The sequence below is a fragment of the Macrobrachium rosenbergii genome, chromosome 48 (assembly GCF_040412425.1).
Source record: "Macrobrachium rosenbergii isolate ZJJX-2024 chromosome 48, ASM4041242v1, whole genome shotgun sequence".
In the NCBI taxonomy this organism is placed as follows: domain Eukaryota; kingdom Metazoa; phylum Arthropoda; class Malacostraca; order Decapoda; family Palaemonidae; genus Macrobrachium; species Macrobrachium rosenbergii.
In genome coordinates, this window is record NC_089788.1 from 26,229,893 (window position 1) to 26,253,839 (window position 23,947).

The 23,947-nt window shown below is 37.2% G+C and overlaps 1 protein-coding gene across 3 annotated transcripts in view; it reads left to right on the plus strand.

Moving 5' to 3' along the window:
* Positions 1 to 23,174, plus strand: part of ebi (transducin beta like ebi) — a 75,940-nt gene extending 52,766 nt beyond the window's left edge. For all 3 annotated transcript variants that reach the window (XM_067091447.1, XM_067091448.1, XM_067091449.1), the window contains exons 6-11: positions 7,355 to 7,493; positions 14,339 to 14,500; positions 15,026 to 15,283; positions 19,543 to 19,670; positions 20,891 to 21,056; positions 22,086 to 23,174. In XM_067091447.1, the coding sequence (XP_066947548.1) occupies positions 7,355 to 7,493; positions 14,339 to 14,500; positions 15,026 to 15,283; positions 19,543 to 19,670; positions 20,891 to 21,056; positions 22,086 to 22,214 (982 nt within the window). In that variant the 3' untranslated portion in view covers positions 22,215 to 23,174. The remainder of the gene's footprint in view (positions 1 to 7,354; positions 7,494 to 14,338; positions 14,501 to 15,025; positions 15,284 to 19,542; positions 19,671 to 20,890; positions 21,057 to 22,085) is intronic.
* The last annotated feature ends 773 nt before the right edge of the window (positions 23,175 to 23,947 follow it).

A 23,947-nucleotide genomic window follows, 5' to 3' on the forward strand; every position in this document is an offset into this window, starting at 1 on the left:
ACCACTCAGAAAACCTAAAGGTTTTTAAGAAAAATAATATTTGAACAGTAAGTTGATGGTGATGTGGAGGGCTGATAGTAAAGCTTGGATAACCAGGCAATTTTTTTTATTAAGGGGGTTAATGATAGCAGTTGGCCGAGGTGTCAAGAAATACCTCAAGGAGAACAAGAGCTTCTGAAGGCTCATCATATGCTGGACAGTCCTCATCCCCCAGGCTTGGAGGCCAAGTTGCTGCTGGAGTTTAGCTCCATAATGGGGAAATTCTTTCCCCCTTATATGACTCATTCATTCTGTCCATGGAATAACTGGTCATTTCTAATTTGAAAAAACTCTACACCCAAGAACTATCTATGAGGTGCTTTGAAGTGACTGATACGAAGTTAACCCATAGAGGTTGAGCCTTTGAAGGAAGAGATGAGGCCTTACAAACAATACCTAACTTTCATGGAGCATTTGTTGAAATTTTCATTAGATGTTTCTCAAAAGTTCATTAATTAAAAAAATGTGTGCAAATAGGGGACATTGCAAGGTTTACTTGAAAAATATCACCCTGACAAAGCTGTAGCTAACCAAGTTGTCTCACTTTACAAACATTTTAAAACCAAGGCAAGAACAAAATCATTTAACCCTTAAACGCCTACTGGACGTATCATACGTCGACTAAAATTCTGTTGGATGCCAAGTGGACGTACCGTACGTCGACTACAAAAAATTTCAACCTTCGGTCAACTTTGACTCGACCGAAATGGTCGAAAAACGCAATTGTAAGCTAAAACTCTTACATTCTAGTAATATTCAATTGTTTACCTTCATTTTGCAATAAATTGGAAGTCTCTAGTACAATATTTCGATTTATGGTGAATTTTTTAAAAAAACTTTTTTCTTACGCCCGTGTGGTAACTCGGCCGAAAATTTCAGAAATTCTTTCGTCATTTTGTCGTAATTTTTGCACTGTTCTATATTAGCCGTTACATAAAGTTTTATATATGAAAATGTGCGCAATTTCATGTAAAATACAGCAAAATACAACCCATGGTTGTAGCTTTTATCAGTTTGGAAATATTTTCATATAAACCACGATAACTGCCAAAATTTCAACCTTCGGTCAACTTTGACTCAATCGAAATGGTAAAAAAACGCAATTGTAAGCTAAAACTCTTACATTCTAGTAATATTCAATCATTTACCTTCATTTTGCAACCAATTGGAAGTCTCTAGCACAATATTTCGATTTATGGTGAATTTTTGAAAAAACTTTTTCCTTATGTCCGCACCAGAAATTCTTTCGTCACGGTGTCGTAATGTTTGCGCCATTTAATATTAGTCGTTACATAAAGTTTTATATATGGAAATGTGCGCAATATCATGTAGAATACAACAGAAAATAACTCATGGTTGTAGCTTTTATCAGTTTTGAAATATTTTCATATAAATCACAATAACTGCCAAAATTTCAACCTTCGGTCAACTTTAACTCGACCGAAATGGTAAAAAAACGCAATTATAAGCTAAAACTCTTACATTCTAGTAATATTCAATCATGTACCTTCATTTTGCAACAAACTGGAAGTCTCTAGCACAATATTTCGATTTATGGTGAATTTCTGAAAAAACTTTTTCCTTACGTCTGCGCTGTGGTAACTCGGCCGAACATCTCAGAAATTCTTTTCGTCACGTTGTTGTAATGTTTGCATCGTTTTACATTAGTCGTTACATAAACTTTTATATATGAAAATGTGCGCAATTTCATGTAGAATTCAACAGAAAATAGCTCATGGTTGTAGCTTTTATCAGTTTTGAAATATTTTCACATAAATCACGATAACTGCCAAAATTTCAACCTTCGGTCAACTTTAACTCGACCGAAATGGTAAAAAACGCAATTGTAAGCTAAAACTCTTACATTCTAGTAATATTCAATCGTTTACCTTCATTTTGCAATAAATTGGAAGTCTCTAGCACAATATTTCGATTTATGGTGAATTTTTGAAAAAAACATTTTCCTTATGTCTGCGCGGTAACTCGGCCGAACATCTCAGAAATTCTTTCGTCACGTTGTCGTAATATTTGCACAGTTTTATATTAGTCATTATATAAAGTTTTATAAATGAAAATGTGCGCAATTTCATGTACAATACAACAGAAAATAACTCATGGTTGTAGCTTTTATCAGTTTTGAAATATTTTCATATAAATCACGATAAATAGAAAAAATTTGACTTTCAGTCAACTTTAACTCGACCGAAATGGTCGAAAACTGCAATTGTAAGCTAAAACACTTACAGTATAGTAATATTCAATCTATTAGCTTCATTTTTCAACAAACGGGAAGTCTCTAGCACAATATTTCGATTTATGGTGAATTTTTGAAAAAAAAATTTTTACGTCCGCTCGTTCTTTAATTCATGCATCATTTTGTGATAATATTTTCTCTGTGTTGCTTTGATCGTTTTACAATTTGTTATATACCAAATTCATCGCAATTTAGTGTACAATACAAAGAAAAACAAAATAACCCATTAGCCTTAACCGTTTTGCTCACAGCGCGATTTGTATAAAATTATATATGAAAAATTTTTTTTGCGCTGTCATATATTTCAATATCTATATATGATAATGATTTTTTTTCCATTTCTGATGGTTGCATACTAAACTTCAGGCAATGACAAAAAAAATGAGCCAAAAATGAATTCTTAATCTTAAAAACTAAGCGTGCTGTGATTTTTTGAAAAAAACTTTTTTTCCTCTTCGGCGCTAACTCACCGAACGCCGCCAGCATACGGGAGACGTTTTTGTAAATAGAGGCTCGGTGTTTAAGGGTTAACAGGTTTTTAGTGAGACAGAAAGAGTGAGTTTCAAGAAAAAAACAGTAGAAGCAGATACAGAAGAGATACAACACCAGAAGCACAGTTGCTTGCCATTTTTATGGAAGGTGACTTCCCTTTCAAACATTAACATCTTCCCTCCTTTTCACCTTCCACAAATGCCATCAACTCCCAAGTACAGGTAAAGTGGGAGTATATTTACTTTCACTTCATATATGTATTTTGTTTAGGTTTTTTGTATGATTTTTAAATGTTAGGCTTGTTAAATTCAAGTTCCAGTGCTTTAAGTTTTTGTATTTTTGGGATCTAGAATGGATTAATCTTATTTACATTATTCTTTATGGGAAAGATTCATTCAATACTAGGACAGACTGACATTTGGACATCCTTCTGGAATGGATTAGGTTCTTAGGTACTGCTGTAGTTACGTAACTAATAATTTTTTCAATTTTTATATAATTATTATGAATAAATCCACTTGTCAAAATTATGAATGTTTTTGTATCCAGATTAGTTTCTCTCCTTATTGACAGTGACATATAAAATGAGGTCTTTCCACTCTTCTCCATCTTGTACTTTTTCGACTCTCCGAGCGGCCAATGAAGAATTAGAGGAATTTATTTCTGGTGATAGAAATTCATTTCTCGTCATAATGTGGTTTGGATTCCACAATAAGCTGTAGGTCCCGTTGCTAGGTAACCAGTTGGTTCTTAGCCGCGTAAAATAAGTCTAATCCTTCGGGCCAGCCCTAGGAGAGCTGTTAACCAGCTCAGTGGTCTGGTTAAACTAAGGTATACTTACTTTTCTGCCTGAACTTCCGTCAATTGTGGGTCTTCTTGAGTCTCCTTTCTCCAAGATTTCCTGGGTCTTCCCACAGGTGTATGTCCTGCTACTTCCTTATCTCTTGCTTTTCTGACTAACAGTTTCTCATCCCTTCTCATCACTTGTTCAAAACATCTTGATCTTTGATATCTCAGCCTTTTTTTCAGCTTGATACTACATCCCAGCTTGAATTCCTCATTTGTAATACATCTTCCCATTGTACACCAGCCATGAATCTAAACATTCTGTGGTTACACCATTTCAAAATCACCTCTGTTTTCCTTGTTAGTGCTCATTTTCACATCATAGAGTAGTATAGGCCTTATATACCAATAATATTTTTTCGAGATTATGATCTGTTGAGATTCCAATGATATCAGTTGTCTTTAGAAAATTTACGAAAAATAAAAAAGGATTAAGCATATTGTAAGTGTTTTGAGGTCAAGTAAGACATTAGAATGACATTGTGGAAGTATTGTGGGATGGTATTACTTTATGAAAGCAGAATTATTATAAAACCAGTCTGAAACATAAAATCACAAATTTTTTGCTCCTTTTTATCGATTTTTCTGTATACAGTACTGTATATTATTGGCAGTACATAATTGGCATAAATAACAATTGCATTATATATCAGGGGAAAGCAGTGTTATTATACTTTTCATGATAGAAAAATTTGTATATCAGTGTAATATTTTCTATATTCTCATATATCAGTGTAATATTTTCTATATTCTCATACAAAAAGTGAAGAAATATAAGTGCTGCCTAAAGTTAGTGCATTATTTTGTTTATAATTTTAGTTACTAAAATAGAATACAATTATATTACCTCAAAATGAGACCAAACCAGCATTATTTTATGCAAAAGATCTTCACCAGTAGCAATTAAAGAAAAATTATTTCTAAGCTCTTATCCAGAATTGGATGATTTCAACAGATGAGTTTTGACCCCCGAAATCTCAAATAATTGGTATTTGCATGATTTATTCCTTATTACATCATAAGGAAGTGTTTAGAAAGTTGTTGAGAACCTTTATTTTGGGGTCATCAGAAGGCAAATATGTAAAGATTAGTAGTTATTTTGTTATGCATTTGCTTTGAATGAAAAATATGTACTACGTATAGATATGTCTTACCTCAGTAGGCCAACCAGTAAAAGTTTGAGAGTTAATTTATATACAGTACTGTATAGTGAGAGCAACAAAGGTCAGTGTTCCTTCAGGAGAAAGCATTATTATTATTATTATTATTATTTTTATTATTATTATTATTATTATAATTATTATATATATTATTTTTTATTTATTTATTATTATTATTATTATTATTATTATTATTATTATTATTATTATTATTATTATTATTATTATTATTGCTGCTTCAGCTGCATTTATTTTGTAGAAGACTTTTTCTGTTTTCCCCATTAGCGGACTTCCCTTCATTGGAGGTGCGTGCTAACAGCTCACCTATATTTGTCATTTCATGGGGGAAAAGTAAAAAATCTGGATTCTGCTTTTTTATATATTCTATACAGTTAGTTCTTTACAGTTGTTGCCGCGATGTTTTGACAGACTCTTTTGTCATTCTCCAGCGGGAGCTAGTAGAGGACTGGCAGATTGCGTAGGTCCTTTTGAATTTATACACGGGCTTCAGCAGGGGGTCATGGATGGCGAATTCTGATTGGTTGCAGTCGGCGAACTTCGAGCCAAATTTCTGCGGCGAAGCTCGATCCTGACAGATCTTCACAATCTGGGAATATCACTCATTTCAGTGTTCCCATTGGCCTGCCGTTGCGTGATGTCTTGCCGACTGACATCATCGGTAGTTTGGCTGCTATTGGGCGGAGGATGAATGATGTTACTTACTTTTTCTGTCATAGTCGGGGGGTTGTCTCGAAGGGCGCCTCGCTCATCAGGGGCGTCTCCATTCTCAGGGTTGTCATTTTCAGGTATTCGTTGGATTTGGTGGGTGTTCTGCATTACTCTTCTCAATTTCGTGGGTAGGAGCGATGCCTCCTGCGTCGTATTCATTGTTGGTTTTTTCTTGGCAATGAGGAGCACCTCTAGCAGGCGCAGACGTCGAGGGTTGGCGGCTCTCCCGATTTACTTATTTTTTGTATAATACTGTCACGGGAGATGGAAATATTGTGGGTAGCACAGGCGTAGTTCATGATGGCACCCTCCTGGGCATGGCAGGAGATCCTTTTTGACAGACACATCGTGGTCATTCCAATATAAGCGCCGGGGCTCCCAGGAGATCCTTTTTGACAGATGCATCGTGGTCATTCCAATATAAGCGCCGGGGAGCCCCAGCGCTTATATTGGAATGACCATGATGCGTCTGTCAAAAAGGATCTCCTGCCACGCCCAGGAGGGTGCCATCATGAACTACGCCTGTGCTACCCACAATATTCCCATCTCCCACGACAGTCTTATACAAAATATAAGTATAATCGGGAGAGCCACTGACCCTCGACGTCTGCGCCTGCTGGAGGTGCTCCTCATTGCCGAGAGAAAACCAATAATGAATACGACGCAGGAGGCATCGCTCCTACCCACGAATTTGAGAAGAGTACTGCAGAACACCCACCAAATCCAACGAATACCTGAAAATGACAACCCTGAGAATGGAGATGCCCCTGATGAGCAAGGCGCCCTTCGAGACAACCCCCCGACTATGACAGAAAAAGTAAATAATAACATCATTCATCCTCCGCCCAATAGCAGCCAAACTACCGATGATGTCAGTCGGCATGACATCACGCAACGGCAGGCCAATGGGAACGCTGGAATGAGTGATATTCCCAGGTTGTGAAGATCTGTCAGGATCGAGCTTCGCCGCAGAAATTTGGCTTGAAGTTCACTGACTGCAACCAATCAGAATTCGCCGTCCATGACCCCCTGCTGAAGCCCGTGTATGAATTCAGAAGGACCTATGCAATCTGCCAGTCCCCTACTAGCTCCCGCTGGAGAATGACAGAAGAGTCTGCCGAAATGTCGCAGCAAGAATTGTATAGAACTAACTGTATATAGAATATATAAAGAAGCAGAATCCAGATTTTTTACTTTTCCCCAATGAAATGACAAATATAGGTGAGCTGTTAGCACGCACCTCCAATGAAGAGAAGTCCGCAACAAGGAAAATAGAAAAAGTGTTCTACAAAATAAATGCAGCTGAAGCAGCAATAATATTCAATAGAACCTGTTTAAAAGAGGGTCTGCTGCCAAATTATTATTATTATTATTATTATTATTATTATTATTATTATTATTATTATTATTATTATTATTATTATTATTATTATTATTGTTATTATTATTATTATTATTATTATTATTATTATTATTATTATTAGTGGCTTAATCCATACTCATGATTTCTGTTTTTTATGAGCTGCTTCCAGTTATTTCTGTCGTCAACAGCTCATCTTATAATTGGTTTCAGTAGATGTTTACGGATGTGTTTTTTGTAGATGTTTACAGACGTTGTTTTGGTAGATGTTTACGGATGTGGTTTTGGTAGATGTTTACAGATGAACGCTCATCCTGACTCCAACGTTCTTTGTTTATCGGAGCTTGAGAGAGGCACTGAGTTTGCCTGGCTTGCCCCCCAATGGCAAGGTTATTGTTATTATTTGGTAGTTTAATCAGACAATCCCAGGCATGGGTAATTAAAAAATGAATTAAAAACCCAATTTGTTTACAGGTCAGGTGATAGTACAGCGCGGATATGGAATATGAATGACAATACTACATCTCCGAACCAGTTAGTTCTGCGCCACTGTATTCAGAAGGGAGGAACTGAGGTCCCAAGTAACAAAGACGTTACGTCACTGGACTGGAATGTAAGGTTTATGCATGTACATGTGTTTTCTTATTTTGTTTTTGTGCAGTATTTCCATATTTTTCAAAGTAAAACTCTAACCTATTGAGATAAATAAGATAATAACAACAAGAATGTTTTTAATGCATCAAGCCATGCCAGGAGTGAAATTTTATAGAAAATGCATTATAAAACAAAAGTAAAAGAGCCTTTTTTTTTTTAAACCCCATTGACATCAGGAAATATCTTGTAGGCAAAGAATTGACCAAATTTACGTTTGTGAAAGTGAAAGCAACTGTTAAAGATTTGGAAGTTGTTGAATATAAAATTCTGTTTTATATTCAGTCATGAGTATCTTAGTTGCACTATTAACATGTATACAAAAGGAAAACTCCTAATCACAGAATCAGTAGTATTCCTTGATTATTAGTCACTACCCTACTTACAAGCGAGTTACGTTCTGGACGACTGTTCCTATCTTGAATTGTTTGTAAGTTTGTTTTTAGTATGTAGTGTATAATTTCTTTTCATGTTTACATTCCCAAATTAACTCAGAAGTCATAGATTATACTGTTTTCACTGCATTTTTAAATCATGTATTATTATAAAGAATTATTTTTGATACTAGAAAGATAAAAAGAAGAAAATAAAACTTAGATTCATGCAACATTAAAAATTTAGTATTTTTTCCGTGCTTTGAAAGTTATGAACTTGGAGAGAATTTTGCAGGAGCAGCGTCTGGCATTGGAAGTTCACAAAAATACATACTAAACGTTTTCTATTGGGAGAGGAGATATAGAAAATGGGAATTCATCAAAGAACGATTTGAATTGGGAAGATAGAAATATTTTACGAGTATGAACAAGTATTCCTGTGATTGTAAGAAGGATACATGGTAGTTCATCATGAGAATACTTAGGATAATCAGGGAAGGAGTAAAAGGAACAGGTTTTTCTTTTCCTCGTGTTCTTCTGTTCTTTGCAAAAGTTCTTGCTAGTAGAGTAGGTGTGCGAGCAAAATTTTAAACTTGTGACCCTGTCTGTTCGTAACCATACAAAAGCCAGTGTAACTTGATGTTGCATCAAGTTACAGTGCCATAAGTGCCGTTAATTTGATGCCTATTCTTGTCGCTAGTGCTGAGAGTGGCGCTTACAGCGCTGTAACTTGATGCAACATCAAGTTATGGCGTTGTAAAATGCCTTTAACGGCGGTGAAAAATCGCCATAAGATCGAATCTGCTGCAAGTTGGCGACCCACTGTAAATGTGTTGTATAAGTACATCATGCTCCTGGTTGTAATGCTGAGTTGTGTACTATCTCTTTACCCCTTGTGCAACACCCGTCTCCTCGCCCCTTTAATTAAGAAGAGTGAGAAATGGAGGGAGTCTTAGTTTTCTTTAAATAGGGTTATCGAGTTTCCCCAAGCTGTGGGCCAAACTTGTCCTCTCTGTGGGCCATGCTGTTAGGCTAATCCTCTGTCATGTCTTTTGCTAGCTATGAGACTTGTAGAGGAGGGCTGTTTTTCTAATTTCATGCATGAGTTATCATGGGATCTTAAAGTTTATGACATTTTGGCCAGCCTTGATACGTGCATTCTCAAGGCTTAAAAATTGCCTTCACAGTAGGTCAAGTTGCAGTGATTCTCCTTTGTCTCTATACTTGACATTTTTGGCCTGAGTGCTGTCCTTTTGAGGTCATCTATCTCTGGGTCCAATCTGATTACTTTTCCCTTGGCATCATTTTCCTCAGAGCTACAATGGGGGATAGTGAGAAATATTGTTCAATATCAGCTTCAAAGACAGTAGTTGGACCAGTCTTCTGTGAGGTCCCTGTGTTGTCATTGCTTATTATACTGTATGACAGGTCTGAGTAATGACCCTTAGGAAGATACTGTATTGCCCACAGTATGATTTTTTTATATACTGTAGTTGTTGTTAAGGGTTCTTTGTAATATCCTTAGCCCCAATAGGAACTGCTGTCTACCTTCTTATTTTTTGTGTTCTCTCAGCCTCTTCCCTCCTAGCTGTCCATCTCAACTTTATGTAACACCTTTACCTCTCCTTGGGACAAGTGCTAGAGGAATCCAGAAATGGGACTTAACTGACATGTTAAACTGTTCAGTTGTAATAATCTTACATAAATTGGAATGTTTATTGATATTGTATTACTATACTAGAACCGTGGGTTGGGCATCGTACCATTAAGGCTTATATTAAGACATTGAAGTGAGAACTATCAGTCATGAAGGTTTCAAAGACAAAACTTAAAATGACGTCCTTTCATGATCTGATCCCCATATGTCCAGTGTTGGATTTTGCTGAGCAGGAACAAAAAACAAAAAGGTAAGGATGCAAACTTCCACCTGGATCACTGTAATATTGCATCATCAGTCACAGAGCTGCCTTTCTGATAGAAAAGCAAGCCATAGTCTCAAAAACTTTTCTGGTTATCAGTTTAAGTCTCTCCTTCACTTTCATCTCAAAGGCCTTGTTTAGGGGAAAAACTTGAACTGTTACCATTGGCTAAAAAAAAATTAACAAAATTCCAAGTACCAATTAAACTTCAACCAGGAAGTTGAGGTCGAATTAATGAGAGTTTGATTAATTTGGACTAATTTGGTGTTCTAGTGCACACAACATTAGCTCAGCATTTATAATTGATTATGACTATACAAGCTGGGGAAGCAAAACAACTGAGCCAAATCCCATTTCTTTGCTAGGCCCTGTACTTGGAGAATGAACATAGAAATATCTGCTTCATTACATTTTGCTGTTCTGCTTCATTACATTTTGCTGTATAAATGGATACACAAATTCAGGGAATGTCTCAAATCCTTTCGTGGGTAGACATGCTTGTCAGCCAAGGATTGACAGTCTGCATTGTCATCTTTTCACTCATATGCAGATTTCTTTCAGTTCAGAGGACAAGCTTTCAGTTGCCTTCCTCTTTCAATTTCTTTTCCGACTGAAGTAGAAATTCTCTTAATATAAATGTATTGTATGTATTTCATATGGGAACATTATAATCTTAGAAACATTTTGCCTGGAAAATACAGTAGCACGGTAATACCTCATCTTTTGCGCTTTCCATGACTCCTGATGTGAATAGAAAAATTACTTAAATTGAATGAACCTCTTAAAAAACAACTTACCCTTTACAGTAAACCCCCTGTATTCGCGGTCTCATGATATGCAGACTCACCTATTCACAGATTTCTCTATGGAACATATATACACATTATGTGCTGAAAATTTGCCCATTTGTGGTATTTTTCACTGAGAAATATATACTAATTACTGTATTTTTATGTCATTTTCATGACTAAATGCCCTTTTTGTGATAAAACTATTAAAATACTCAGGTACTTGGGTAGTGCTTGAGTTTCGATAATCCGCTTTAAGATAATTCGATTTTGTGATGGGATAAGCAATTAATACCGATACGACAATGTTTATAAAATATTTTTAAATTTTGCATGGTCGCAGGCAGCAGCGTACAATCAGGCAGCGAGAGAGACCAAATTACAATAGACCAACTTCTTTTCCTCCATCTGTTTATCCCATCTTCTAGTAAAAAAAGTAAAATAGATTGGTAAAAGTATTGTTAGTAACGTTATACTCATGCATAAATGCGTACAGCCTCCCAGCCCGAGAAGAACCCTAAAAGAGTTCAGAGGTCTGGTTAAACAAATCATTTATAAGTAACTAACTAACATAAACAACGGACAAGAAACTGTTGTTTTGCTTATAACCGAATCGATAACAACAGCCATTTTGCTTGTATTTCAACCATCGTACAGGAGTATACAATTACCGTAGGTATACTGTAGTGCAAATGACGTTAAGTAGAATAGGACTGATATATTTTTACATTATACCCTTATTTGCTATGGATAAAAGATTGGCGAGGAAATATACTGCTAAATTTAAGCTGCAAGTTGTAGCTGAAGCTGAGAAAACAATGTTCAAGCTGCTGATGACTATAAATTATTGTGCATCGGTAACATGGATGAAACTTGACCGTAATTAAAATTGGAGAGAGTATTTTAATCAAAACTACTGGGCATGAAAGAAGACATATTACTTCTATTTGCATGCCGATAAAAGATAAATACAAACGGATCTTTAATTTTTTTTTTACACAAAACAAACATGCCCCCAAATGGCCAACATCATCTGTTAAAAAAAGAATAGCTAAATTAATTTCACAAGACGTATTTAGTTATATTTCAATTTATAAACACCTCGTATAACGAAAAATAACCTTGCCCCATATAAATAAAGTATCTCGATATTCATTTACAGTAACTAGAAGCAAGAAAGCGCTCTGAACCGAGTTAAATACAACGAAATAAACTTTATGCATAATTGATTTCCAAACCAAAACATTGATTGCTATGATCACAATTTATAATACGAAAGCAATATAAGAATATATAAAATATTATTGGATACAGTGAATTAAAGCATAACATTTTAAAAGATCCATGGAAAAGGTGCATGTTCGCATCATTGATGTTTGTATAATATAATATTATGTGAATTTAGAGTACAGTATAATGTAGGCTAAGCTACCGTATATGTATACGATATACCATAGTGTAGGCTAAGCTAATTCTTGTTTTGTTATTCAATTTCTCTTTGTATTGAATTATCATGTCACTCTGCATGAACCTCTAGGATTAGCTGATATTAATAATTACTATACCATGTATGTATAGAGTATACTTGATGGTGTAGGGTAGGCTACCATATATATATATACATGGTACTGAATACCCTTGTGAGATATGTTTTTTCCAACAATTGATGGGTTTTTTGGAACCTAACCCCAACATAAGTAGGGCAATACCCATACAGTATAAGCATTTTTAGTTTTTTTGTGTTTGTACTAGTTAGTTAGTATACCATAGTGTAACCAGACCACTGAGCTGATTAACAGCTCTCCTAGGGCTGGCCTGAAGGATTAGATTTATTTTACGTGGCTAAGAACTAGTTGGTTACCTAACAATGGGACCTACAGCTTATTGTGGAATCCGAACCACATTATAACGAGACATGAATTTCTATCACCAGAAATAAATTCCTCTAATTCTTCATTGGCCAGTCAGGGAATTGAATGCAGGGCCAACAGAAAGCTAGCCGAGAACGATACCAACCTGTCCAATGAAGAACTGTGTGTTTGAACTAACAAAATAGGCAGTTCTAAGCATTTTTAGAAGAGTTCTAAGTATTAGCGGATTTTAACTGTTCGCGGGGGAGTGTGGTACGCATCCCCCGTGAATATGGGGGGTTTACTGTAAACACTTACAAGCAAACCTGTAAAGTCACTTATATAATAGCTCATTTGGTAGTTCAGTATATTACTGTTTTGAATAAATTCATACATTTTAATTTCAAAGAATATAAAGAAAACGAAAAAATTTTTAATTATATGTGCTCTGTTGTACTTGATTGTACCAGATAGGTGATGTTGACGTGTGTAATGGGCTGGGGAGGCGGAGGAGGAGGAGGAGGAGACTACAGTTGTGTCAATAGCTGAATTTTTTATTCTTTTGGACAGGCAGACTGCTTCAAGAACCAGTCAAGAGTGCCTTGAACTCTGTAGTTTTCATTTTCCTCCAGTAGCATTTTATAAGGAACAAATAAGTTGTGACATGCCCACACAATCTGGCTTATGGGGATACACTGCCGAGTCATCCATTCAGTCCAAAGAGAAAGATGACGATCCATTTTTTCATGGATCTTGTCTCTTTCCTTGTTGAAAATAGTGTTCCTCAATCCTGGAGCATCAACTGTGTTAGCTAAAATCCTTTCCTTATCATGAACAAGTGTTGATACCATTGCCAAACAAAAGCTTAAGTGAATGAGCTATGCAGCAATCTTTTTTACATCTTTATGATGTTTTATCATAGCCACCTTATTTTCCAACAGTTTATCATTATGATTAGTAATACTAGCATTGGGAACTTTCTTCAGAGCCATTGGACTACTTATTAAATAGACAAATTCAAAGAAAATGAGAGTGCGAATTAGTAAGTACGGAAGCACACGTTCAAATAGACTGCCAAGAACCAGTGTCACCACTTGGCTGGCTATAACTATTACAGGCAAATGTCATGTATACAAGAAAGTGTTTGTAAGCTTTTTAAATAACTTGGCACTGTGCATTTCATTACAATATTTTATATATTTTCACCGTTGTTTTTATGTGATTCTTAACTTTTTTATTGATTTTTAAATTATTATGGCTGAACAATGGTATGTATGTTATGTATTGTACAGTAGAAGATTGTATACTACAATACTCTTTTAATACTATATTTTTTAGCATTTTGTATATTATTAATATTTTAACTTTGTTTTTATGTGATTTTACACTTTTTATATTGATATTATGTTTTTATAGCTCTTTAATGTGTTTCTAGTCAGTGTCAAGTTGTGTAAAACAGTACAAGTAAATTTTTTCCTGTTGTTTTTCACAAAGACTGCCAAAAAGTTGGAAATGGCACAAGATGAAAAGAAGCAAGTTGAGATACTACAACATTGACCATTACGTACCATAAAATAAGGTCACTGTCTGTTTCAGGTGACTGGACATGTATATTCATAAGAAAGCAAAGGTAACCAGTCACGGGACTGTGAAAGTTTTAGTCATTCCCTGCTTGTGTCCGGCCTTTACTGCTGGAGATCATACAGGGTTCTTTTAGAAGTGTATTATAGATGCCATTTTTATAAAAGCAACAAGATCTGTAAAATAGAAATATTTTTCAAATGGAATCTTATAACACCCACGGTTCAGCTCAGATTTTGACTTTGCACTTTTCTGTCTGATAAAAGAATTGCCTCAGTTAGAGTTGATGTTTCAGTGTGATGGAACATTGCTAGCGACTGGATCATATGATGGTTATGCAAGAATATGGATGACGGATGGTCGTTTGGCATCAACCTTAGGGCAGCACAAAGGACCAATTTTTGCTCTGAAATGGAACAAGAAGGGAAATTATATTCTCAGTGCTGGAGTGGACAAGGTTGGTAAAATTTTATTTTATTCTCTGTTAAGAGGAGTGAATGTAGTGTATAATTCCTTGTATATATAATTTTTTAAAATATGTGACTTTATTTTTCATTACTCGTTGGAGTGAAACCAATAGAGCTGTAGTAAACTGTGTTGTGAAGACTTCCCTGTTTGTACTTGGGTATGTGTTTATATTTAACTAGGCCACTGAGTATAGGGTCTCACAGAGTTGGTCTGAAAGATTTGTTCATAAGCAAGAGGTAGAAATTAATTATCAGGATTCCATTCCTCTTTGTTAAGAAATGAAAGTATTATATAATCACAGAATCTTCACAGTAGGTGAATTTAATATATGGTCTACGTTTACTTAAAGTATTGAGTATTGTTGGCATTGCATAAGGAATTGAGGCAGTAAGTGCGCAGCCGAAAGAGTGGATAGAAGACTTTCCACATCAAACTCTGCAAAGGGAAAATATGATTTTCAAAATTTTGATGATGTTTATTATTCTATGACATAATGTTATTATCACGATTTCAGACAACTATTATTTGGGATGCATCGTCTGGTCATTGTACGCAGCAGTTTGCCTTCCACTCTGCGCCTGCATTGGATGTTGATTGGCAGAGTAACACTTCATTTGCAAGTTGTTCCACTGACCAATGCATTCATGTATGCCAGTTGGGGCAAGACAAACCCATCAAGTCATTCCAGGGGCATACCAATGAAGTGAACGCCATTAAGTGGGATCCTCAGGGCAATCTCCTCGCTTCTTGCTCAGATGATATGACACTAAAGGTAATGCCTGATTGGGCAAAGATATTTATACAAGTAAAAATCTAATTGCAGTATACTTTGAATTTTTAGGTGATTGGTTTTGAATATTGTCTATTTTTTATTTGATATAAGCAACTTAACAAGTAATTACATTGCTATTAGTTCCTACTTTTTGCGGCAGCTTAAGTTTTAAAAATTTCGCGGTAGCACTCATATTGTTTTGTGTAGATAACAGACCCCGCCCACTTTCGGGGAAAAATAGGTACAACCGGCTCGGGTATTAAGTTCGTTCCTGCCGCTCATCGACTGAACATCTGTCTCTGGATAGCTTTTATTTTGATATGTTTTCACCGGTTCTTTGTGGACTTCACCGAGTTTGGTGAAGTACATTGTCGTTTTTGGTAGTGCTAATCAGCTTTTTTCCTTAATTGTGACTGGATATGTCAGTCTCGAGTGCTCATAGTATTAGGTATTGCAGCAATGGCTGCAAGACGAGACTGACATCTGCTAAGTATGACACCCATACTATCTGCACCTCTTCAAAGTTGTTCTCCTGATCTTAACTGTGATGAGTGTAAGGAGTTGGATTAGGGGAAATGGAAGACTTTAAATTCTCATTTAGCGAGACTTCAAAGAGACAGAGAGAAAGGCAGCTGTTAAAGCCGAGGTTAGGTTGCAACATTCTCCAGATGTGTCTGTCCTTTCGACTCCTATGACAGCTTTTTCCCCTATTCCAAGTCCTCTATCTCTACCTGTAACTCCTTTACCTGCCTCCCTACCTTCCGAGCCCAGTGCCTTAGCCAACCTTGAAGCCTGAGTAGATAAGAAGATTAGCGTTATGGTAGATACCGCAACCCAATTGGGTGTGTTAGTGCAATTGTCGTATCAGTGGAGGAGGTAGCTACTCGTCCCACCGACACTCCTAGACCTAGGTCCCTTGCTAGGTCCCTTGCAAACTCCCCTAAACCTGGGAGGAAACAAACCGAACGTCCAAGGGAGGTCGGTTGGGTTTGCCCATGGGTAGTTGCTCCCTCAGTTGAGCCTGTTGCCTGTCCCAGGTATCGACAGACAGCCAATGGAAAGGCATCGTACGGATTTCCTAAACTCGGTCCCTGTCAGACTACCCTAAACCTGGGAGGAGGTATACTGTCTGTCCATGGGAGGCCATAGGGTTTCTTGCCTCCGGATAGTTACTCCTCAGTCGATCCTGCTGTCCACAGTTTTCAGTGGACAGCCATTGAAAAGGCTTACGGGTATATGCGCGCGCCATATCAGTGAGGGACCTCGATTTTGACGTGGGCAGGAGGTACAGTCATACCATTGTAAAAGTCAGCAGCTCCCGGACACAGTCCTCTGCTTACGTGTAAGCGTTCAGAGATCTAGGAAAGATTTCTTAACCTTCTTGCAGCTTCTGGGACCAGGAAGATGTCCTGATGTCTCCGGAGTTACTTGTACCGCAACTCTCATTTAAGAAGAGCGCCAAATAGCCAGCATCAGCTGAGCGCCTGGTGGGGGTGCGTTCAGCGTTGGCCAATTGCCCAGTGAGGGGAGGCAGTAGTATGGCTGACCGCTTGCCTGGTGCCAGGTGTTTGGCTGGCGTCAAGCAGCCAGTAAGTGGTACTGTCGTGCGTTTCGAACATTCAATAGCAGTCGAACACCCAGTGATTTATGTTGATTCAGTGGATTACGAGCGGCTGAGTGGAGGTGAGCGTGCTTTCTGAGCCGAGCGCTCCAACTACTGTTTGGCACCTGATCATCCTATGCGGGTGATCGCTCGTCTGGCGCCAGGTGGTTAGCTGGCATCAAGCAGCCAGTGGGTGATACTGCAGTACATTTTTAACGTTCGGACACTCAAATACCCAGTGACGTACTTTAATGCAGTGGGTTATGAGTGCCCGAGTGGAGGAGAGCACACTGTCTGAGCCAAACGCTCCGACCATCGTTTGGTGCTGATCGTCCTAAATCTGTTCGCCCTACTAAATGACCTCTTACCAGGAAGCGTTCTGTGCCAGATCAGACTTTAATCGAGTGTTCTCAAGACTTTGGTGGTTCATCGGTTTTGGCGACTACTTCTGTGACGTCTCATCGAACTCAGTTGCCGCACTCATTGCCTCGTTTTGTGCCACATCTTGGCAAGCATTTAACACATATCACTACTGCTGATCGTCCAGTTTTGACTATAGTGTTCTGGTAGTGAAAGACTCCTCTCTGGAATCGATTCATTGTCGTCTCTATAACATCTTGAGCCTTTTAAAGAAGCCTTCAATTACAGTGCAAGAACAAAAAGACTTAGCTTCTTCTTTGATCTCGTCCTTCGGCCAAGATAGGCTTTTTGTCAACTGAGTTGGATCATTTAGTGAAAGACTTATTCAAAGGGTTTTGAAATATTCAGCTTCCTTGATTGGACAGTGGGGGATTTGACAAAGAAGATTGAAGATTGCACAGATTTACTGGACAATTTTATTGCAGACTGGCTAGGAGTTTTATCCTGTGCGGACAAGGCGGTTCATGATGGATCGCAAGAATTGGCTGCTCTCTTTGCCTTAGGCGTATTGAGGAAGAGGGAGCTAAGGTGTTCGTTTGTCACCAAAGGAGTCACTCCTTCTCAGAAATCGTCTCTGCTCTTCGCCCTGTTGGACCGAGATAGTCTGTTTCCCAGGGCTACTTTGGAGAGTGTAGCTTCAGAGCTTCAGAAGAAGACTACCCAGGACTTGTTAACGCAGTCCACTAAACGCCCAAAGCAACCAGTTCGGACACCTCCGACACCTTTTAATGTAAGGTGGGTTCTCCTTTGCAACAGTTAGGCCTTTTCGTGGCGGTAGAGCAGGGTATCAGTCCCGACCACGTACCAAGCCCCATGCATGCGCATGGTCATCAAGTCATCTACCAGACCCTCTTCTAGCAAGTGAGGATCCGGTCCTCTGTGTGCTGGTGGGAGCAAGACTTCTCCATTTTTGGAGGAAATAGGAAGTCAAGAGTGTGGAACCATGGGTGATAGAAGTTTTGAGAGAGGGGTACTCAATCACATTCAGCGCAAAGCCCCCATTGGCGTTGGCGCCCATCAACTTGACAGCCTACTCTGTAGGCTCACAGAGGTTTTTGGCCCTGTCAAAGGAGGTTACCTCTCTGCTCAAAAAAGGGGCCATAGAAGTTGTGAAAGATGTGAACTCGAAGGGTTTTACAACCGCCTCTTCATCATACCCAAGTCATTGGGAGGGTGGAGACCTGTCCTGGACTTAATTGCTCTGAAGTTTTTTGTAAAGACCATGAAATTCAGGATGGAAACCAATCAGTCGGTGCTGTCCTCCATTCATCAAGGGGATTGGATGGTTATGATAGACATGGAGGATGCATACTTTCAAGTTCCAGTCCACCCAGAATCCAGAAAGTACTTGATATTCGTGTTCCAGGGCAGGATCTGCCAGTTTCGAGCCCTGTGTTTCGGTCTTTCAGCAGCCCCACAGGTCTTCACCTGGGTTCTCACCCCAGTAGCAAAGTGGCTACATTTGATGGGCTTCAATATATGTATCTCGACAACTGGCTCCTATGTTCCCCATCGAGAAACCGTTGCACGGAGGACTTACAGAAGACTCTCTCCCTTGTCCAGGATCTGGGTCTTCTGATCAACTTTTCTAAGTCACAACTAGTCCCAACTCAGTCAATCGTCTATTTAGGGGTGATGATTGAGTTTTCGGGCTTTTCCGTCAGTGGATATTTGCGTGATGTAGAAACCACTTGTGAAAACTGCAGTAAATAACATCGTTATCCGTGGCTGGCTTGGTACTGGGAGAAGAAGGGTAGAGCATGTCTCCTATTTCTCTGTCTCCTCGCCTTGATTTAGGTGACGAGGTTATGTATCCCACCTCCTTTCTCTGTGGGATTCTACTTGGTAAGTTACTTACATAAAAATTACATTTTTATAATAAAGTTTTATATATACTTACCAAGTAATTACATGATCGGAGCTCTCCCGCCTCCCCTTTAATCAACATTATACATGAACGAATTGAATACCTGAGCCAGTTGTATCTATTCTTCCCTGAAAGTGGGCGGGGTCTGTTACATACGCCAAAACAATATGAGTGCTACTGAGAAATTTTTAAAACTTGAGCTCCTACAAAAAAGTAGGAACTAAAAGCAATGTAATTACTTGGTAAGCATATATAAACTTTATTTTATTATGAAAATGTCATCTTTAATAATACATATAGATTTCATCAGTATTTAGCATATAAAACTTAGGTTTGTGTGTTTATTACTCCCCTTCTGTTCTTTTACAGATATGGTCTATGAGACAGGATTCGTGTGTCCATGACCTACAGGCTCATAGTAAAGAAATATACACTATTAAGTGGTCACCAACTGGTCCGGGTACGAATAACCCAAGTATGAACCTCATTTTAGCAAGGTAAAGCTTAAGTAGTTGTTTTAAGGCTTACAGAAATACCTGCCAGAGTGCATTGTGTTTTGTTCACTGCTGATCTTATAGCACCACTGGAATCGGTCAGTACTTGGACATATGATAACAAATTACTGTAAAATGATGTGGGCACAAAAGCCTCTGTGACCGTCAATAGAGTCATTTGAGGTTGCAACCAACTATGTCCTAAAAATAAATGCTTAAAATTGGTGTTCATGACAGTGGGTCAAAATGAGATCTAAGCCAACAGAATCTGAGAGTGTTAATTTTACTATTATTTGTTGTCATTATTTTTTCCTGTAACCTGTTAGTCACTAGGCTTTGAGATTTCTATCTGTATCAGATCAAGAAATGTTACAAGCAATATATTATTTTGTATGCTCTCTCTGAACTTACTATTCATGCCTTGATATTCATTCTGGTGTCATTGTAAAGCAGAATATTCATACACTATTGTAGTATGTTTAAAATATAAGGAGAAAACAAAAAGTCACAGTAATGAGTTGAAAATTTATTTACATAGACATGCCAGTGTATTACAAGTGATTGTGGGGTTGGAAGTTAATGCAATGACATTATGTCAGGGATCCAGAGTTGGTATTCTCATAATATTTGAAATTCACATTGCACACCACCTATGTTTCCTGCTTCTATCTTTTTTTATCATCCACTTTGAGCTAAATGACCTCCCTTGCCCTGTATGTACTTTGACTATTAGTCCTGTACATTTTGACACAAACATATACTGAATATTTATTGATAATATAAAAATTTAAAAATTTAGTTATTTTACCTCTAGTTCATCTTCAGCATCTCTATTTGGTTTTTATTAAGTGTGGGTCTTTTTCAGTCTCTTAATATTCCCCTTCCCAAAATTATTATAAAAATAATGTTCAGCATCTCCACATCATTTATCTCTTAACAGTCTTTTACTGCTTAATTTGGTTTAATTTGGTAACTGAATTTTGAAGGACGGGACATACAGATTATTTACTTTTTGTTTTAGGGAATTGAACACAAAAGTTAAACAATCAGTGATTATTATTATTATGTTGTGTAGTTTAACCAGACCACTGAATCTGGTTAAACTCCATAATAATAATAATAATTATTTTCCAGACTTGAACTCAATTAAATGTAAGGGTAAAAAAATAATATATGAGAGGGCTGAGGTTAGTTACACTTATTGAAATAATTTTCTTTTTCAGTGCATCTTTTGACTCGACAGTACGGCTGTGGGACGTTGACCGGGGAGCATGCATCCATACCCTCACCAAACATTCTGAACCTGTTTATTCCGTGGCCTTTTCACCAGACGGTAAATTTTTGGCATCTGGAAGTTTTGATAAGTGTGTTCATATATGGTCTACGCAGGTAAGTTTGTTCGTTTGAGGTTTTTCTGGGTCACAAATGCCTCCTCTGTACCATAAGTGAAAGCATGCTAAATAATCGGATATTTGACTGATGTTACTGAAAATATTCTAAGCCATAATATTTACCGCTGTAATACATAATTAATTCTTGTTCAGTCCCATTTGTCATTATTGATAACTAGTGATGGCTTTATTAGCACAAATTGGTTGCCCCAGAATGGAACACCTTGTAGCAGGATATCTCTTCCTTATCCTCTTCCTTCCTATCCATTCCTTTTTGTTATCCCTCATACATATTCATTTCCTTTACCTTCACATGTTGCCTACAGTTTGCCATAAAAGTATTTATTGAGACACATGATTTTCAGTGCTTGTTTTAAGGCAAAATTGTAGAAAATGAATCTGTTGGAGGGAGAGAACACTGAATTGTTGCTCTTTCACTAAAGGTATATTGATTCTTATTGTTGCTTTGAGGTATTATGTGGATGGCTAAGCTTATTGTTGGAGCAGTGGGCTCATAATAACAAAGTCCCATATATGACTCAGTTACCATATTGTGGTAATTGCTCATTGCTTGGAAATTAATAATTTATTGGTGTCCCATACACTATACATTCACACTTATTGATAACCCTTTATAATGTAACTCAGGTGGTCTGGCTAAAACTGTAGCATTTCCCTTAACCTCTGAAAGCCCCTACCAGTGTTCTTGTCCCTTCATCTTTGTTTCCTTTTACATGGGACTTTCATTGCCTACATTTCTGGCTTCTTCCCACTTGGGGATTACTGGTCATACAGCATTGTTCTGTTCTTCAGGTTAAGAAAGAGCTACAGTTGCGGTTTAGTTTTGTGTTTGACTTTAATTTGTTATTGTCAGAGGTATTGTGAAATTCATAATTTTTAGAATATAATGTCTTGGTATAAATTTCAAGTTCATGAAAATTAGATGACTTTAGTTTGTACTGTACAGCATGAATGTTTTCCATTTGAGAATATTTGCATATTCTATGAGGATTTTCTTCATTTGCAGTCTGGCCAACTTGTACACAGCTATAAGGGAACTGGTGGCATATTTGAAGTTTGCTGGAATTCACGAGGGGACAAAGTTGGAGCTTCGGCATCTGATGGCAGTGTATTTGTTTTGGACTTACGCAAGTAACAGTGATCTATGTTAACGTGAATCCCTTCTAGAATATTTGCAATGCTTTTCATATGCATTTGCTATTCTATCGGAGGGGTTATCTCTTCAGAATTCACTGAAGAACCGTTCACAGACACGCTTATAGTATATAAATACACAGTAAGTCGGAGAATAACATTGCAGGAAGTACCTCAATGGTAATTGGTGTGGACTTATCTCTCAGTTGTTTTCAATGTACTGTAACTTATTGCAGAATAAGGGAAATATTCTCCTCGCTGTATGGTGTAGAATTTGAGAAGTACAAGGGACACTTTGGATTCCTTCGTTTTCATGGGAGGTAGCACTGAAGGAGTAAATTAACAAGTGAGCAATGATTTTTGAAAGACAAACAGTGACCAGTGCAGACTACTTTTGTCAGTTCCCGGAAGATGCTTCCGAGTCTCTATAGATGATGCTTCAGAGTCTCTAGTTTGTACCTGTCTTTTTGGGGGCATCTTGTGGCAGTAAGTGTTGGCTGCAATATTGTTTCTTATATTACTGTACATTTTTGAATTTGATATGAATTTGGTGTAACTGAATACTAGATTATGTACAATATTTAGATGTTGCAGTTGTCTTGAGCTTTTGTACAGGACAACTGAAACAAAATTAAAAAACTTCGTACCAATTTAGTAATGTAATTTGTTTATTATGTGTCTTGAGTTGATGTATCAAATGAAAAAATTACAGAAATGTGATTTCTCAAGGAAGTGGCATTTTATGGGCATTTTTGTTTTTTCTAACTTATCATTGTCTAATTGGTAGAAATATTATTTAGAAATGAACTTAATTGCTCCTAATGAAAAAAATGTCACAAACATGATTTGGATTCTGTGCATCTGTGGACGAAAATGATTTTGATATTGGTGATATATTTTTTTTCTAATTTTAAGGTCTGAATCATGAAGATATTGGTACAATACATTTTTATAGAATATAGGCTGTGGTTTTATCTACCTATTACATTTTGCAGTACTATAGGTATTCCTTTGTTTAAGGGGGAGGAGGGAGATTGTCTTAACACCCACTGCATTAAGTACTGTAAATGCCAGTGTATAAGGTGACTTGCCATATAATACGACTCCCCGTTTTTCATGTAAAAATGTAGGTTTAGAGGTATGTTCACTGTATACGACGACCCTGATTTATTAAGACAATTAACACTATCAGTTGATTTAAGTTAGTTGGTACATAAATAAAATCAATAATTATTGGAATTATCGTACCTAAACTGTGTAAAATCAGTGTCTTCAAGATTTTAAAATGCTTGGCAAAGCTCATCATTACAAAAAATACTTTTGTATTCCCTTAGGAAAAATATATAGTAAACATCACAACAAATGCTCAGTGCCTGCGATGTCACTATCGGTGGAGTAATACCTGTTTGAAGTAGATCCACATGAATGTATTCCCTTAAAATTTGAAAGAACCTCAATATTAAGGATAACTGGGGAACTGTCTACTGTATATCACAAAACCATTTATTGATTATAAAATACTACCAAGGAAATATTGACCTTTAGTGAACAACTAGGCTTTTATAAAATACTACCAAGGAAATACTGGCTTTTAGTGAACAACTAGGCTTGTAAAAAAAGCACAGCTGGGAACCATGAGCACGGCTATGTTTCGTAAAGAAGAAAGTTAGACTATCCTGATTTACCCTTTCGGTAACTTTAAATTATCTATCAATGTTAAAAGGGCATTGTATA